Genomic DNA, 17,377 nt, shown 5'->3' with positions numbered 1-17,377 from the left:
TTTTGACAAAGGGCGGGGGAAGACTCAAAACAGGCAACCTGAGGGACATTCAGAACTGAGTCAATAACTTTAAACAACACATGAGGCTTATGACAGTTTGACTGAATGATATTAGAGAAATAATTTCTCTTAAGATTTTTCACAGTTTTTTGATAATCATGCCAAGAGTCTTTAAGTATCTGAAGTGACACTTGTAGTTTGGGCTATGGGGGTGTTTTTCAGCTGCAGGGACAGGACGACTGGTTGCAATCGAGGGAAGGGTGAATGCGGCCAAGTACAGGGATATCCTGGACGAAAACCTTCTCCAGAGTGCTCAGGACCTCAGACTGGGCCGAAGGTTCACCTTCCAACAAGACAATGACCCTAAGCACACAGCTAAAATAACGAAGGAGTGGCTTCACAACAACTCTGTGACTGTTCTTGAATGGCCCAGCCAGAGCCCTGACTTAAAACCCATTGAGCATCTCTGGAGAGACCTGAAAATGGCTGTCCACCCACGTTTACCATCCAACCTGACAGAACTGGAGAGGATCTGCAAGGAGGAATGGCAGAGGATCCCCAAATGCAGGTGTGAAAAACTTGTTGCATCATTCCTAAAAAGACTCATGGCTGTATTAGCTCCAAAGGGTGCTTCTACTAAATACTGAGCAAAGGGTCTGAATACTTATGACCATGTGATATTTCAGTTTTTCTTTTTTAATAAATCTGCAAAAATGTCAAACATTCTGTGTTTTTCTGTCAATATGGGGTGCTGTGTGTACATTAATGAGGAAAAAAATGAACTTAAATGATTTTAGCATATGGCTGCAATATAACAAAGAGTGAAAAATTAAAGGGGGTCTGAATACTTTCTGTACCCACTGTATGACAGTACGCCTGTCGAATTATGGCCTTTTTTTGTTTTATAACACACAACTGAAACATTTCTATTGTGATAAATAGGGGAGTGAGTTGGGCATTTTAGCTTCACCATTTACCGTGCACTCCCAGCACCCATGTGGCTTTCACATCAAAAACACACGATTAGACCTGGATCATACAGGAAGCTTCCACCTACGAGCTTTGGTTCCTATGGCAACAGCACAGGAAGTACCATGCCACTCTGTCTGCCTACATGTGTGGACCTGTGTGTGTGTGTGGTATTTCTTATTTTTAGGATAATAAAAACAGATCCATAGAACAGGTTAGAGAATAAAATAACAAAATGCAGTTTGTTTAAGCATAATACAATGAATTCAAGGCTTGTCTTTTTTAAATGAACGATGTATCAGTTCTGTCAGAAAGGACAAGTTATGCTTCACTTAACAATTTCATGACAATATTGTATGTTTTTCCATTGCCTCAATACAGTAGCCTGGTCAGATCTGTTTATTTATCCACAGCAGAGGTTAAGTTGAACTGTCTCAGGAGAAATTGTGCTGTAACAATTGCAAAGAAAATCTGTCCCCTGGAAAATAATTTAATTTCACTTTTTAATGCTGCTGGTTTCAGGACTTGAATCTGCAGGGATAATTTGAGGCCTGACTGGAATAATTTGAAGCAGCTAAAACCGTACCAAAAAGTTAATCAGAATTTACACAACAGGGCATTCGCACAGTTCAAGCAACTTACTGTAACTGAGTTTGCACATTTTAATTACTTGCACATTGTTTTTTTTATAAGAGAGTGAAATGACAAAGAGGTCAAATGGATGGAAAAGCTCAATAGGCATTTGGGCAAATCAGAAACATAAGTCAAATAATACACAAATCGAAGTGTGTACTATATACAGTATATTGTACTCTGAGTCAAAGCCATCTCCTCAGTTCAGCAGAAACATATTAAACTCGCACATCAGTGATCACATGACAGCGTCAAGCTCACAGAGTGTACCTTATCTTATTTATGGATCTCTTGCATTCATGTGCATTCAGGTGTTTTAAAAACAATGGGAGGATGGTTAATGTGGTTTGGGCTGCTGGTCAACACAGTCAGCTGCTTTAAGACTCTTAGTGCCTGATTGTAACAGAAACTAAAAAATATAATATTGTAATTTACAGTAGGTGGTCTTGATTAGATTTAGCTGCACATACTATTTAACTGTCCATCTTAAAAGTAACATGATGTCATTTTTTTCCAGCTTTAAGGTCATGATAGTTAATGATATTGTAACTGTTTTGAATATAGTGTCCATGTTTTAACCATACTCTCTATTGTCGTCCTCCAGGTTCTTGCTGCAGAGTCTTGAGGACTTAGACTCCAGCCTCCGAAAGCTCAACTCTCGTCTGTTTGTGATACGAGGCCAACCCACTGATGTCTTTCCCAGGCTTTTCAAGGTGACATATTCTTCTGATTTAGCCACAAATCTGCAGCACCCGGGGCTTCAAACCCTAAATATTCTATTATGCAGCTTACTTTAATCTATTTTTTAATCCCTGTTCCTAGGAATGGAAGATTACTCGTCTGTCATATGAGTATGACTCTGAGCCCTTTGGGAAAGAACGAGATGCAGCTATTAAGAAGCTGGCCTCTGAGGCTGGAGTGGAGGTGACTGTTCGCATCTCCCATACACTCTATGACCTGGACAAGTGAGTTAATACAGTACCTCAGATTTTCTGTCTTTTTATCCTGTAGCAGATTAGAAGTTACGTTGCTTTGGATCATTATTTACTGGGTTTAATGAGCATTTCTGTCACTTAACTGGTATCAAACATGAAAAAGATGTATTAGACTCTTCTGCTTTATTTTACGACTTTATGTACCTGACCCTTTCTGTTCTCATTTCCTCCCTGTAGGATCATAGAGTTGAATGGGGGTCAGTCGCCCCTCACCTACAAGCGATTCCAGAGCCTCATCAGTTGTATGGATGCAGTGGAGGTGCCCGCAGAGTCCATCACAGCTGAGATCATGGGAAAATGCACTACGCCACTGTCTGAAGACCATGATGACAAGTTTGGGGTTCCCTCTCTGGAGGAACTGGGTGGGTGAAAGCAGAGAGAATCTTTTTGTCTGTAACAGCTCCAACACTGGAACAGTTTAGGTTCAGATAAATCATAAAAACATGATCTCACATTCTGTATTTTAAAATTGAAAATTATAGACTGAGTCTTAATGTGTACTTCTGATATGATTCTTGCAGGTTTTGATACTGAGGGTCTGTCTTCAGCTGTGTGGCCAGGGGGAGAGACCGAAGCCCTCACCAGACTTGAGAGGCATTTGGAGAGGAAGGTTAGTTAAAATCAGTTTAATAGCCAGCTTGTAAAACATTTCTCTAGAAGTGGCTCAACCTATTGTGTACTAGAGAGAGAGTTAAAATTGATTTTATAAGATTGGTATTGATAATTTTGGAATGATACTCAGCTCTAGCTTCAGCTTGACCATGGATGTCAAGGGCCCTCGGCCTGAGTGCGTAAACTGTCGGGAGAAGCTAGCTAATGCTAATGTGGTGCCAAGCAAGCTGAAGAGACATTAGGAAACCAAAAATCTCCTCTACGTTGAGAGAAATGTGGCCTAAGACCACGAGATGTGCACCAGAGGCAGCAAAGCTGTTTGTGGGATTGTGTGAGCTATATAATATAATAGTATATGCTAGCAGAGCTTATTACAAAGTAAAGGAACCCTCCCATGACAGCAGAGACACTCATCCTCCCCTCTTGCCAAAAAAAAAAAATATTGTAAGTGTTATGCTAGGTCTAGATGCCACAATGCGCTCTCTTCAGTACCACCAAGGATTTTTTAAAAATCTGTGGGCTCCGACAGGCACGTGTCTCACTAGCTTGTAAGTAGGCAAACAATATTTACAATAGCAAATACTAATTGAAATTTAAGTTACATTTGAAATGTTTTCTTTTCAACTCAGTCATCCAGTTTTCATTCTTAGTGCATCTCTTTCTTTGCAGTTTTAGACTAAAGTGCATACTCTTCTCTGTTGATGTGTATGTACGGTACATTTTATATGCAAATTAGTTTTTATTCTCAGTGCTTCTGTCTTCTGAGTTTGGTCTGTAAGCAGTGATTATATTTAATGCTTCCCTCTCATGACAACTCTACCCCTCCTCGCTCACTCACTCATTTTATTTGTCCTAAATAAATAAAAATAAACAAAGTGACACATCTGATAACCTGATATAGAGGCTGTTTTCCATGAATATAGGTGTGCCTTGAGATTTTGGTTCATCCTTTGGTGTGTCTTGGGCACAAAAAGTTTGAGAACCACTGCTTTAGGTCATTGAAAGCCATGAAAAGCATTTTTGCAGTTATGTAAGGAAAGGTTTTACATGGAAATGTCAGTCTTTTTCTTCTCCGGCTTGTGCTGCTCAGGCGTGGGTGGCCAACTTTGAGCGTCCCAGAATGAACGCCAACTCACTGCTTGCCAGCCCAACCGGCCTCAGCCCATACCTGCGCTTCGGCTGCCTCTCCTGTCGCCTTTTCTATTTCAAACTCACAGACCTCTACAGGAAGGTAAGTCCCCATTGTCCCTAGTTGTGAAACTGCATTGGGTTTTTTTGTAGGACCTGCTCTTTCATGCTTACTGAAAAAAAATTATCATTTGGATCTCCCAGTGAGTTTACCACCAAACACTCATGAACCAAGATCTCATACTGTGCTTCCACTTCTCCAACCCCTGCAAGGTGAAGAAGAACAGCTCCCCCCCTCTTTCACTCTACGGTCAGCTGCTGTGGCGTGAGTTCTTCTACACAGCGGCCACCAACAACCCCTGCTTTGACAAGATGGAGAATAACCCCATCTGCGTTCAGATCCCCTGGGACCGCAACCCTGAGGCACTGGCCAAATGGGCGGAGGGCCGGACCGGCTTCCCCTGGATCGATGCCGTCATGACCCAGCTGAGGCAGGAGGGTTGGATCCACCACCTGGCCAGACATGCCGTGGCCTGTTTCCTGACTAGAGGAGATCTGTGGATCAGCTGGGAGGAGGGCATGAAGGTACACCATGTTGAATAATCAGTATCAGATGATAAAAAAGGGATATTGAATTTTCTATGTAAATAGTTTGTATGTTATTGTTGTTTTCTTGCTTTGTATTTATATTTCTGATTTCTGTCAGTTTGAATACTTACATGTATTTCTGCCCAGTGTATCTTTTCCTGTTTGCTCCTTAAGCCATTGTTCTCAGAGTTAAATATTTTACAGGAAATGCAAATGTAAATGTAAGCATTAACCATCTTGCCTCAGGAGGACCACATGTTGCAGAGCATACTGTATACAGTATAAGTATCCTGCTTCTCAGCTACTACAGGGCTTGGTTGTTTGTTGGTGCAGGTGTTTGAGGAGCTGCTGCTGGATGCAGACTGGAGTGTGAATGCAGGCAGCTGGATGTGGCTCTCCTGCAGCTCTTTCTTCCAGCAGTTCTTCCACTGCTACTGCCCTGTGGGTTTTGGTCGACGCACAGACCCCAATGGAGATTACATACGGTATGCTTGCATTTGTTAAAACACTGTATTTGGTCCTTGACAGACCTACCATATCTTACTTATTCTGTGATTGAAAAAACATACAGGTACAGTAGTTGTCCCTAAAATCAAAAGCTAATTTACATGTTATGGCTATACTGTGTCTACGGTCATATGTCTTCTATCAGACTGTAGGTGGATGACACGGATAGATCAGTGGATGTTTGCCTGTCATAGAAGTGAATTAAGCACCATACATGCTCAATAAACTTCTTCATCTCTTCACTCAGGCGCTACCTGCCCATTCTGAGGGGATTTCCAGCCAAGTATATTTATGATCCCTGGAATGCTCCGGAGAGTGTGCAGAAGGCAGCCAAATGCATTATTGGTGTGCATTACCCCAAGCCCATGGTGCACCATGCAGAAGCCAGTCGCCTCAGCATTGAGCGAATGAAACAGATCTACCAGCAGCTCTCCTGTTACAGAGGCCTTGGTAAGGACACGACACCAGATACTGTTCTCATTTCTCCCTGATGTCTTTCATATTGATATGAAACAGAAACAGTAGGTAAACAAAGTCATTTGGAGAAAAGCAACCAGATGTATGATTCCCATTTTTGCCATTTAAAGAATCCATGTCCTGCTCATTGTGCTCATTTTTAGCCATTTAATGTTTAATCTTGGGTACCTCTGGATTAGTTTTGCACCCATTATAACTCCAAATAGTCTGTAATTATTTCAGAATGATAAAACCAGAGAGCTGCTTCCTAAAAATGAGAAGATAGTTTGTGAATGCGCACAACTCCTGTTGCTGGTCAGGAAGCCGGGACAGCACATAAACATATAACACTGACAAATATGCTTTCAACAAATGCTTTCAACAGCGACAATCCATCAAATCCTACCTGACCTGATCAAGCTAGAATATGAAAGTGATAGCAGGACGAACCACAACGGCATTAATTAATATGAATTTCTCCTCCATAGATAGGTAAACAAAGGTACTGTATATGTACCGATGAAAAGAGATGTGTAACACTCTAAACAAAGCAGGTAATTGAGGAACCCCATATTTTAGCTTTTAATTTTCCGTTAAGTCCCACCGAGTAGTAGCTCCAGGGTCGGTAAATCCAACCGGTGGTCACTGCATATTCCCCCGCACTAAGGCCAGACACACTGGCCTCAAGCAGTCATAACAAACAGGTACTGTGCCCCAGGGGGAATCCAGCATTGATGAGCTGATCACTAACCGCCATGTGAGGGCTTCACTGGCCAGCTGATCGTATGTTAGACCTGGTCAAGTGTAACAGAAAGTCCCTGTACAGGAACATTCCGAGACATGCAGTAACCTCAGGCCCTGTATTTTTATCCACATCCTCTGGTCACAGTGCAGCAGCAGGAGGGAAAATATATCCACAAAACCGCTTGCAGTCAAAAAATACTGCTTCTAAAATGGCTCTGGTGGATGTCCGGCAAGCTCACGTGAATGTGCAACTGCCTGGAGATAATGACCATTCAAGGAAATCCATGAAATGTTGCATAAGACTTTACATAGTTGGAAAAAAAAGTGTCACCAGTGAGAGTTTGCAAGACTTGTATGAAAAGAGTTGCTTCTGCATAGAAGTACTAGACCATAGCTACAGCTCCTTTTTTTTCTTTCAGCCATGTTTAAGATGATAATTCATCATTGTAACAGATATGTCAGAAAACACAGAAAAGCATGCCATGGGCTCTAACGTATTTATCATGACACTTATTTAACAACAGCATTAAATCACTCTTTGTGTAGCTTTTTCCAGATTGTGTAAGAGGGAAAACAACAACAATTGATCAAAATGACCATGAATGAAATGAAAATGTATAAAAGCAAAGTATAAAAGCATAAAATGAGCTATAAAAGGAAGATAAACACCAAGACTTTCATATAACAAGAAGTCTAACTGACTGTTAAGACGTCGTAGTAGATAATGGCGCATGTTTAGCATGCCTTAAACTCTTAAAACGAGTTTTGGAGCCAATTGTCTCCTGGTTTAAGTTGGACTTAATTAATTACTGTGAAAGTTCTAAACTTGCATTAATGTAGTTGATGGGATCAGATCTGTCTGATGCTGCTGTATTTGTATAAGACTGAAATAAATGACTGTCTGTGTCCTCAGGCCTTTTGGCTACAGTTCCATCCAACTCCGGTGGTAATGGGAATGGTAACGGTGAGACATCATCAGATGGGATGGGATTCCCTGTTGAAGCTACACACAGTGCCACAACTGCGTCTAGTAAGTAACACTAGACTTCCTCATAACTTCCTCTGTAACCACTGGCACTGAAGCTATGTCTATGAAGAGCTACCTGTTATGTTGTTTTAGGCTATCAGATGCCGGTTCACTCCCAGGGAGACTGGCAAAGTGGTGTTATGATGTACCTGCAGGGGGGTCCACAAACCAGTATCAGCACACAGCAGCAGGGTGGGGACTGGCAGCTCTTACACATTTCACTGTTTCCTCTCATTTGTACATTATGCATTGTCCTAATACCTTACACTTGATTTTCTCCTTTATGCCATATTTGGTTTCATATATCTGCCCCCTTTATGTTACTTCATACATTAATCTTGAGGTCGAGTGACATCGCTGCTAATACTTGAATCTTGCTTGAAGTTTCAGGTTGTGCAGGCAACAGTTCCAGCATGATGTGTTACAGCCAAGGCACCCAGCATATTCCTGCTCCTGTCATTCAGAAAGGTGGGAACTGATAAGCTGTTGGATTGAGGAGACTCCGTAATGAGCAGTGATGATTTTAGTGATTAATTCTTATTTGGCTGAAGATTTGTCTTTGATTAGATGAGAGCATTAGGCTCTCTGCCCTCCGTATCACCAGCCTGTATCATCCATGCTGTGTAGTTCATTATACTACATCTGTAATTTTTCTATACATAGTGACAGAGATGGTAAAACTGAATTGGTTTTGTTGTTTTTTTTCAGGGCCTGAACACCACTCCACCACTCAGACCACTGGCAAACGGCACAGCAAGGATTCTGGAAATGGCAAATGCTCTAAAGTACAGAAACAGAGTAGTCACTAGAAAGGTTAGCTTATGTCTAACTAAAGTCTCAGAGGAAGAAAATAAATAGAAAACAGTAATTAACCTTCAGTTCACCAAAAGTGTCTCTTTTTCCAAAATGTATTATGTAAAGTCATTAAATCTTCCTTAGTCATATTCATTTATCAGGAGTGAAGACTTGATTGGTGAAACCTTTACATGCATTTATTCGACAAGTTCTATATAATAAGTATGTTGGTATCTTTTCTCCTCATGCAGGACTGTATGCAGACTTACTGACCGTTACGCTGTGTATACACAGTGGACGCCAGGACTTTTTCATTACAGCACTACAGTGTCGCATGAACACACCTTCAAGAGGAGCATCCAAAACCCATCATTAAACACATTCACAAGTAAACGCTTCTCAAGTAATCAGACTGTATTTTATCATATGGACTGCATGGCCCAGGCAGTGCTGACATGACCGGAGAGGGTGTTGTTACACTGTGCTTATCTTTTGGTTAATATTGTTGGCAAAAAAAGTCCTTGTGTATATATAGAATTAGCTCATTTCAGCTCACATACAACTTGTACATATTTGGATATTGTATGTGCATTTTTTTTCTCTCTTTGTGTAGCCATAGACCTATTGATATATTTTTGATATGGGAAATCATAGTGGATTGATCCTTCTTTTTGGAAAATTTTCAAAAAGACCGTCTATTCCAAAAAAAAAGGTGAGAAATCCTGTATCTCTGCTAATACAGCTGCCTGTCCTCTCATTTATTCTACTTCCCATTTTCTCCTTTTTGAGCCAGCCCATGTATCTCAACAGATGTGTTAATTTCTCAACAGATGTGATAATTTCCTTTCTCTCAGTACTAGTTGGCTCGTTGTATTCCTTACCACTGTAGAGACAGTATCACTATGACATTAACTGTCAATTTATTTCCCTTATCAGTGGTACGTACTTGAGAAAAGGTGGCAGAAATACAGTCTTCATACCATGGTGTCCCCCCTGTATATTCCCCAGTAAACCTGCCACTGGAGAGAGCTGCTCCACTTATTTCTTCTCAATGTGTTTGTTTAATTAAAACCTGGTTAAAGAGACAAATGGTTTCAGTTGTGGGGGTTTTTTGGCTCCAAAGTGTTAAATGTCAAACTGTTGTATATTTAAGCAATGAAATGAACCCGACTGATGCGGTGCTTTTACTCTAAACCACAGTTAAAGGTAATGCAGATTGTGATACAGTGCTGTACATCAGTAACACAAATTATTCAGTCATACTAATAGCCCATTGGTAGATTTTATACTGTACATAAAGTCAGTATAGGCATAGGATAGATTGCACTGAAGACATCATTTACAAACTGACAAAAAAATAAGGTATTAAAATACATACGTAAATGCGTGTTCGTTTTGTTCATTTCACACAAGCTTAATTTTACACGACTGAAAACAGCTCGACTTCATTAATGTATTTAAACAATTTCAATATTAATTTCACTTAACCTTTAATAATAACAACAATAATATAGGTTTTAATAATACGATCATGCTCAACTTTCACAAAAAAGCGAGAGAGATGATGTCATTTCCTGTCGCCGTCTGATATTTGTTGAGAATGTCCAGGGATCTTGTGTATGGGTCTTTGACTCATGCTTACTTCCAGTGCTGCAAAAAGTTATTGGCATTCTGAGCCTTTTGGGCAACATTTTAAAAACAATGTTAGGGTCTGGTGTTTTGTAATGAGGAAACGTCACTCCATGTGTTTCCCTGGTGTGTTTTTGTTTTTGAACAACAATGGAGTTGAATGGCACAGAGGAATAAGGTCATCCAGTTTTAGTCTATGTATGGGGGGTGTTTAAAATACTGCTAATATAGAAAATGGCCAGCCTTACCCTTTAAATACAATAGGATAGTTAAATATGTGTATTAGACCCATCGGTGGTTTTATGTTCCATCAGGATTTTTTGTAGCTTTTCTTTTTCTGTTTTAGGAAAACCAGTAGCTTTGAGTTTCAGCTATTTATACCCTTGGCATTTGTTGCCTTTCTTTGCTGATAGACACACTTGTCCCTTGCCACCAGCAACTGAGAGCGCCTTGGTTATGCTGGAACCACCTGCTCCTCTCGTGTTGAGCACAGGCATGTTTTAGTAGAGCTCAGTCCACTCTGGGACATTCTTATAGGCTTTAGGACTCATTTTGTCACCCTGTAAGGCCACAATTAGCCTATTTTCACTCAGTGGGAGCTCCAGAAGGTTTATATTAAGACTCAAATTAAACCCCCTTCAGTTTCATCTGCTACATACTGTACATGTACCACAGAATAACGTCAGAAGCTTTATCCTAAGGCGGCTCCTGGGATTCTCAGATGCTGCAGAGCACCTGTCCTCTCCTGTCAGTTATCTCATCTTCTAAAAACTGCATTTGTCCTTCTACAGTGATAACTCAAGGCTTGGGAACATACATTCTTGACATCAGTATTGAAGTGTTTTCACATGGGACCAATTTTGCTTTAATCTTCTCAGCACTGAAGGTAGAAAGTCTCCAACAGCAAAAATATTTTAAGTTATATTCCAGAGTGGAGACAAGGCCAGAGCAGTAAAGCTCATCTATAATGTTCCTATTGAAGTTCTTTTGTGGCACCTATCTTTTTTTAAAGTGTTGCTTCCCATACAGAAATAACTTTAACTAAGAAATAACTAAGTGCTTTACAGATATAAACACAATGTCAAAGACACCAGGGGATAACAAACACCAAACTAAATATAGCTGATAAGAGTTTTTGATAAATGGATAATCATTGTTTTTGCTAGGACTGAGAATATAGTTTATCTTTGCAGTTATTTTTTTCTAACTCAAAAATAAAATGCTACTTTGATGATGCCACAGGGCACAGAATAGTCAAGGTATTTGTTCTTTTTATAACTTCCCATCATTACAATCCTCACCAGCCCCGACAAACTGAAGAGATAGCTGTGTGCTTTGTTAATGGAAACTTTTAGACTATCATAATGGATTAGGAAGTTCCCCAAGTTGTGATCATACCACATGATTCACTGACTGTCCATAGAAGTCACTGGAATCATCCAGGTTACCAAGGAATTGTGTTATTGATCCTCTGTATATGTCTACTTCTTGATTTCTTGTCCGAGTCAGCCGCTCAGTAGGCCTTTAAAAGTATGGATGTTGCTTATTTTGGATGATACCATGTGTTGTTTTGTGGGGCTATAAAGCACAAGTATGTGTGTGCATCTGTTGTGTTTCTGAAATAGTCTCTCATCTTGCCCTTACAAAGGAATGAGGAGCATTGCAGGGTCAGAGCAGAGAGCAGGGGGGGTCTACAGGGGATAACTGTGTATGGCTGACAAGGCTTGGTGAGGGAGAAAATAGACTATTCCATCTGTCTCAAAATCTGCCCTGCTGACCCACACTCTGGAGACTTTGTTCAGCCACACCTCACATGACACAGGCAAACCCTTAAAACCCCCAGGCTGTAAGACTCCAGCCATCTCTTAGGTGCAGACACCAGTTGGCCTTGGTGCTCATCCTGCTTCTCTGCCTAGAAAGGCCCCCGCCATACCATCATGTCAGACACTGAGGAAATTGTGGAAGAGTATGAGCAGGAGGAGGAAGAAGAGGTGAATGAAGAAACTACAGAGAAGACAGAGGAGCATGTCGAGGAGAATGAAGAGTCCAAACCACGACCTAAGTCAAGTTATTTGCCAAATATTGCTCCTCCCAAGCTCCCCGATGGAGAGAAGGTGGATTTTGATGACCTCCACCGCAAGAGACTTGAAAAGGATTTCAATGACCTCCAGACACTAATTGAGCAGCATTTTACCAACCGTCAGAAAGAGGAGGAAGAGCTTGTGGCACTACGGACCCGTATCGAGTGCCGTCGCTCTGACAGGGCCGATCAGCAACGTGAGCGCGCAGAGCAGGAGCGTGAACGCCAAGCGCGGCTGGCTGAGGAGAAGGCGAGACGTGAAGGAGAGGCAGCTAAACTGCGTGCTGAAGAGGAGGCCAAGAAGAAGAAGACATTCACCAACAAGTCCTTTGGTGGCTACCTGCAGAAGGTGGACCAGAAGAAGGGCAAGAAGCTGACAGCACGAGAAGAGAAGAAGAAGGCTTTGATGGAGCGCAGGAAGCCGCTCAACATCGACCACCTGAATCAGGAAAAGCTGGTGGAGAAGGCACAGGACCTGTGGAAGTGGCTCCACCAGCTGCATGCTGAGAAGTTCGAGCTGACTGAGAAGCTCAAGAAGCAGAAGTATGACATCCATGTGCTCCGAAACCGAATTAGCGACTCCAAAACAAACAAGACCTCTCGGGGGGGCAAAGGCAAATCTGGCTCCTGGAAGTGAGCACCTGCTTTTGGACTGTTATAAAAGCACTCCAAGGGACTGTGTGTAGATTAAACTATATGTAGTTATCAGCAGTTCTAGTTAACGATGGTGGTATTCACAAACCGGTGAAAGACCATTGAATCTGATGGAATGTGTAGTGCTCTTATTTTCACTGCTCCACTAGAATATCCTTTGTGGTTGTTTTATTCTTGCACAGCATATTCTTCACAGTTGTTTTAGATTAGATTAGATTCAACTTTATTGTCATTACCCATGTATAAGTACAAGACAACGAAATGCAGAAGTGCAATAACAGCAGTGAAGAATGCGTATCATCTACAGTAAGATATGTAGTATATATGTTTTACCTGTATACACACTTTTCCCTAAGTGATAAAATTTGCTATCAAGTGTTTAAAACTTCATGTAAGGTAGCAACATTTCATTTGCTGTCAATAAATCACTGTAACATCTAGTGACATTATTTTCATGCAATAATCAGACTTGTTTCAAGGTATTCTTTCTTCATTCTCCCACGTTAGAAAAGTTGGTTTCTGACTAATTGAACAAGAGTTAAGAAAGAGTAGCAGTGTGTAGTGGTGCTAGTGTTGCTGGGACTGTGCTAAATAGTTGAAAAGTCTAACAGGTGTTGCACAGCTGACTTCTTATATAAGATAATTTAGTCTCTGAGGCTCAGGACTAGCGGTGCACGCCTGCAGTGTTTGTAGAAAAAAGGCCCAACTTGAACGAAAGGTAAACAGCGTCTGCGGAGAGGAAAAAGGCTCACAGAGGAGTGCTTGATGTTGTCTAGAGAGTTCCTTGTTCATTCTGCAATTCATGATCAAACGATTCTTTGTGATTATACAGTCTTATGCAAAAGTTTAGGCACCCCTTGATAAATAACAGATTTTGGTGATTTTTTATTTGAACAGATGTTAACACAGTTTCTCTTGGAAATGGAAAAAATGCACAATATTTTCAGCAAACAGTGATGCATAGTTACTTCTTATGCCATAAATTGAACAAAAATAAAAAATAAAAACATTATTATGGCATGGTGCAAAAGTTTGGGCACCCTAAGAGTTCCAGAGTCTCAAAGTCTCTCACAAGGTATCAGACCTTAATCAGCTCGTTAGATCTGATGCACAGCAACAGCTGTCATTGGTAAATGCCAATTTCAAAGCTGTACAAATACTTTGACTCTTCAAACCTTGTGCACACACTTGTGGACACCCAGCAACCATGGGTTCCTCTAAGCAGCTGTGTAAGACCCTGAAAATGAAAGTTATTGATGCCCACAATGCAGGAGAAGGCTACAAGAAGATAGCAAAGCGTTGTCAGCTTGCAGTTTCCACAGTAAGAAATGTAATTAAGAGATGGCAGATCAGGGGAACTGTGGAGGTCAAGATGAGATCTGGAAGACCAAGAAAACTCTCGGACAGAACTGCTCATATGCTGGTCAGAAAGACAAATCAAAACCCCCATTTGACTGCAAAAAACCTGCAGGAAGATTTAGCAGACTCAGGAGTGGTGGTGCACCGTTCCACTGTGCAGCGATGCTTGCACAGACAAGGCCTTCATGGAAGAGTCAGCAGAAGAAAACCTTATCTGCGTCCCCATCATAAAATCCAACGTCTGAAGTATGCAACAGGACATCTACAGAAGCCCGATGCGTTTTGGAAACAAGTGCTGTGGACTGATGAAGTTAAAATAGAACTCTTTGGACACAATCAGCAAAGGCATGTTTGGAGAAAAAAAGGAGCAGCATTTCATGAAAAGAACACCTTGCCAACTATTAAGCATGGGGGTGGATCTATCATGCTCTGGGGTTGTGTTGCAGCCAGTGGCACAGGAAACATTGCACGGGTGGAGGGAAGAATGGATTCCACTAAATACCAGCAAATTCTGGAAGCAAACATCACACCATCTGTAAAAAAGCTGAAGCTGAAAAGAGGATGGCTTCTACAACAGGACAATGATCCTAAACATACCTCGAAATCCACTATGGAATACCTCAAGAGACGCAGGCTGAAGGTTTTGGAATGGCCATCACAGTCCCCTGATTTAAACATCATTGAAAATTTGTGGGTAGATCTTAAAAGAGCTGTGCATGCAAGACGACCAAAGAATATTACAGAACTAGAAGCCTTTTGCAAGGAAGAATGGGAGAAGATCCCAAGTACAAGAATTGAAAGACTTTTAGCTGGCTATGAAAAGCGTTTGCAAGCTGTGATATCTGCCAGAGGAGGTGTTACTAAGTACTGATTGTGTAGGGTGCCCAAACTTTTGCACCATGCCATAATAATGTTTTTATTTTTTATTTTTGTTCAATTTATGGCATAAGAAGTAACTATGCATCACTGTTTGCAGAAAATATTGTGCATTTTTTCCATTTCCAAGAGAAACTGTGTTAACATCTGTTCAAATAAAAAATCACCAAAATCTGTTATTTATCAAGGGGTGCCTAAACTTTTGCATAAGACTGTAAGTGAAACAAAAATGACTGTATATATAACCATAAAAGAAAGCATGAAAGACTGTATATAATCTCTTATCTGTGCAAAATTGCATTCAATAAATCAAAAACCAACTCTCTCTGATTAGTAAACAGTTTGGAAGAAGATGACCCCCATTTTACTCAATAATTCACGCAACAACAACAAGTTCTTTTGGCTGTGTTTCCCCCCCAACCTCACCAGTTGTATCACAACATAGTTATTAAACCTATATTAATAAAACATGTTTCTGACTCTATTTATTCTCTATGTAGGAGGACACCTGTTCTTTTTTTGGCATAAAAATTTACATGAGCCTTGACTTTTGAAAAACAATATTTAAATGCAATTAAACATCTGAAATACAATTATACTGGCCAGTATAAACACTGTTATAAACAACTGTATATCTGTTGTGTAAGCAGTCTTGAGGTGCATTCCATGTTTACAGTCACTCTACTGTTAACTATCAAAAAATGCAATAATAGTACTAACAGTATCTGCTAAAAACTGTTTATATATGGATTCAACCCAGTCTGATCAATAAAATAGCCCAGTAAGTTGAATTGCTATGCATGGCTACACAGTCATTCAGTTGGTGCCAGTGTCCTGCTTGGTCGGGTGAACGTCAAAGTGCAGAGTTATGAAATCCCCACTAGGTGGCAGTAGAACACCAGTTTGTAGCATGCAGCCTTTACAGTAATCTATATGTTGCTGGAAAAGGTGCATTACAAAACTAAATGTTTACATATGCGGTACATAATTTAATTAATTAAATTATTAACAATGAGCTCTGGTAGCCAGATTTCCATACAGCGGTTATTTGGTTAAGTTACATTTTAAAGTTACTGGGAAGCTTTTATTTTCCACAGTGCATTTCGGTATCATTCAGAATTCATTGTAACCAAATAATCATCCATATTTAATGGATACTGGCTGCTTCTTGTGTTTTCTCCATGCATACCAAAATACCCTTTTAGGTACTGTATGTTCAGACAGACGCTTTGAGCGCACAGCAGGGAAACACCCTTGTTACCAACAGTGAGTCACTGAGCTGCAGTGAAACATATGTCAGACCAAGGTGCAAGGACATTTCTCTCTCCTGTGGCATTGTGATTGTCAGGAGCCTTGGGTTGACGATGCCTCACTGCTGTTGTGTTGTCATGGTTGTGTCAAGCCAGTAAACCTTTCCAGACACACAGGTTACCATAGAGACGGGGAGAGGCTGTCTATGTGATCAGGTCTGTATATCCCCATACAGCCTCAACATACCCACTCACACATACACCCTGCTACCTCAGCTGAAAGGTGTGGAGGTCCGTATTGATGATGATGTGAGAAACACCTGATGTGACAGTGCTGGGACATAGTGGTGCATCACTCAGCTACCTGTATGGCACTGTGGAACAAGATGTCCCTAAAACTCTGCTGCTGAAGTCAATTTGATAAGTTGTTGCTGTTTTCTTTCACTTTCAGTTTATCTACACCTGCTGCTGCACTGCTGTGATGCTGTGGATCCAATTTAGGTTGGAAACAAAGTATGTACTTTATGGTGATGCACATAGTGTTAAAATATGTGTGAGGGTGCACACCGGGAACAGCAGCTACAGGGTCATGGGGTGGGCTGTCTGCTCATTAGAACCCTGCAGAGACTAGAGAATAAAGTGGCACATGAGTGACATTTCCTGGGCAACACCTTCAACCCTGACCAGCTACTTATTATCTGGTATGGACTGATGGTGATCTGTAGCAGAATTCAGTGTACAGCTGTCTGAAAAATGTCACTGAAACCTTGATTTCCTTTAATTATATTAGAGATCTGCTTTGTTGGGAATTCACATAATCTAGCTCATTTAGTAATTTGAAAGAAATGACATCTATATTCCTGACAGGCAGTGTTTATACTGCTTGAGGTCTGGCAGCAGTTTCTGTTGCAGGTATAATGTTAGGACATCGTTACCCACAGGTCCTTTATCAAGGCAGCAGGCAGATAAAGATGTTAGGGCACACCACAGAGATCTTGGCTGCAGTATAAAGTACTGTTGATGTATGAAAGGTGCAAATACATTCATATGCTCATAGACAGATGTACTCTAAGAG

The 17,377-nt window shown here is 40.8% G+C and overlaps 2 protein-coding genes across 4 annotated transcripts in view; both read left to right on the top strand.

Annotated features, from left to right (window-relative positions):
• Nucleotides 1-9,835, top strand: part of cry1a (cryptochrome circadian regulator 1a) — a 14,381-nt gene extending 4,546 nt beyond the window's left edge. The window contains exons 2-14 of one of the 3 annotated variants that reach the window (XM_020613681.1): nt 2,207-2,315; nt 2,425-2,567; nt 2,775-2,959; nt 3,119-3,207; nt 4,300-4,440; nt 4,611-4,922; nt 5,259-5,410; nt 5,680-5,882; nt 7,546-7,662; nt 7,753-7,851; nt 8,050-8,127; nt 8,368-8,472; nt 8,706-9,834. In XM_020613681.1, the coding sequence (XP_020469337.1) occupies nt 2,207-2,315; nt 2,425-2,567; nt 2,775-2,959; nt 3,119-3,207; nt 4,300-4,440; nt 4,611-4,922; nt 5,259-5,410; nt 5,680-5,882; nt 7,546-7,662; nt 7,753-7,851; nt 8,050-8,127; nt 8,368-8,468 (1,729 nt within the window). In that variant the 3' untranslated portion in view covers nt 8,469-8,472; nt 8,706-9,834. Of the gene's footprint in view, nt 1-2,206; nt 2,316-2,424; nt 2,568-2,774; nt 2,960-3,118; nt 3,208-4,299; nt 4,441-4,610; nt 4,923-5,258; nt 5,411-5,679; nt 5,883-7,545; nt 7,663-7,752; nt 7,852-8,043; nt 8,128-8,367; nt 8,473-8,705 lie in introns of all 3 variants that reach the window. The other 2 variants (XM_020613680.1, XM_020613682.1) reach the window with 2 other exon arrangements.
• Nucleotides 9,836-11,248: 1,413 nt separating this feature from the next.
• LOC109967825 (troponin T, cardiac muscle isoforms) lies at nt 11,249-13,609 on the top strand. The gene has a single exon (XM_074527665.1). It carries the CDS (start codon nt 12,021-12,023, stop codon nt 12,798-12,800), a length of 780 nt encoding a protein of 259 aa, XP_074383766.1. The 5' UTR covers nt 11,249-12,020; the 3' UTR covers nt 12,801-13,609.
• Nucleotides 13,610-17,377: the final 3,768 nt, after the last annotated feature.

Source organism: Monopterus albus, unplaced genomic scaffold, assembly GCF_001952655.1.
Source record: "Monopterus albus unplaced genomic scaffold, M_albus_1.0 scaffold136.1, whole genome shotgun sequence".
In the NCBI taxonomy this organism is placed as follows: domain Eukaryota; kingdom Metazoa; phylum Chordata; class Actinopteri; order Synbranchiformes; family Synbranchidae; genus Monopterus; species Monopterus albus.
The sequence above is the reverse complement of the archived record's forward strand: the minus strand, read 5'-3'. Positions and strand labels throughout refer to the sequence as shown.

Coding starts and splice junctions, on each gene's coding strand:
- LOC109967825 (XM_074527665.1), top strand. CDS start 12,021: ATGTCAGACACTGAGGAAATTGTGGAAGAGTATGAGCAGGAGGAGGAA.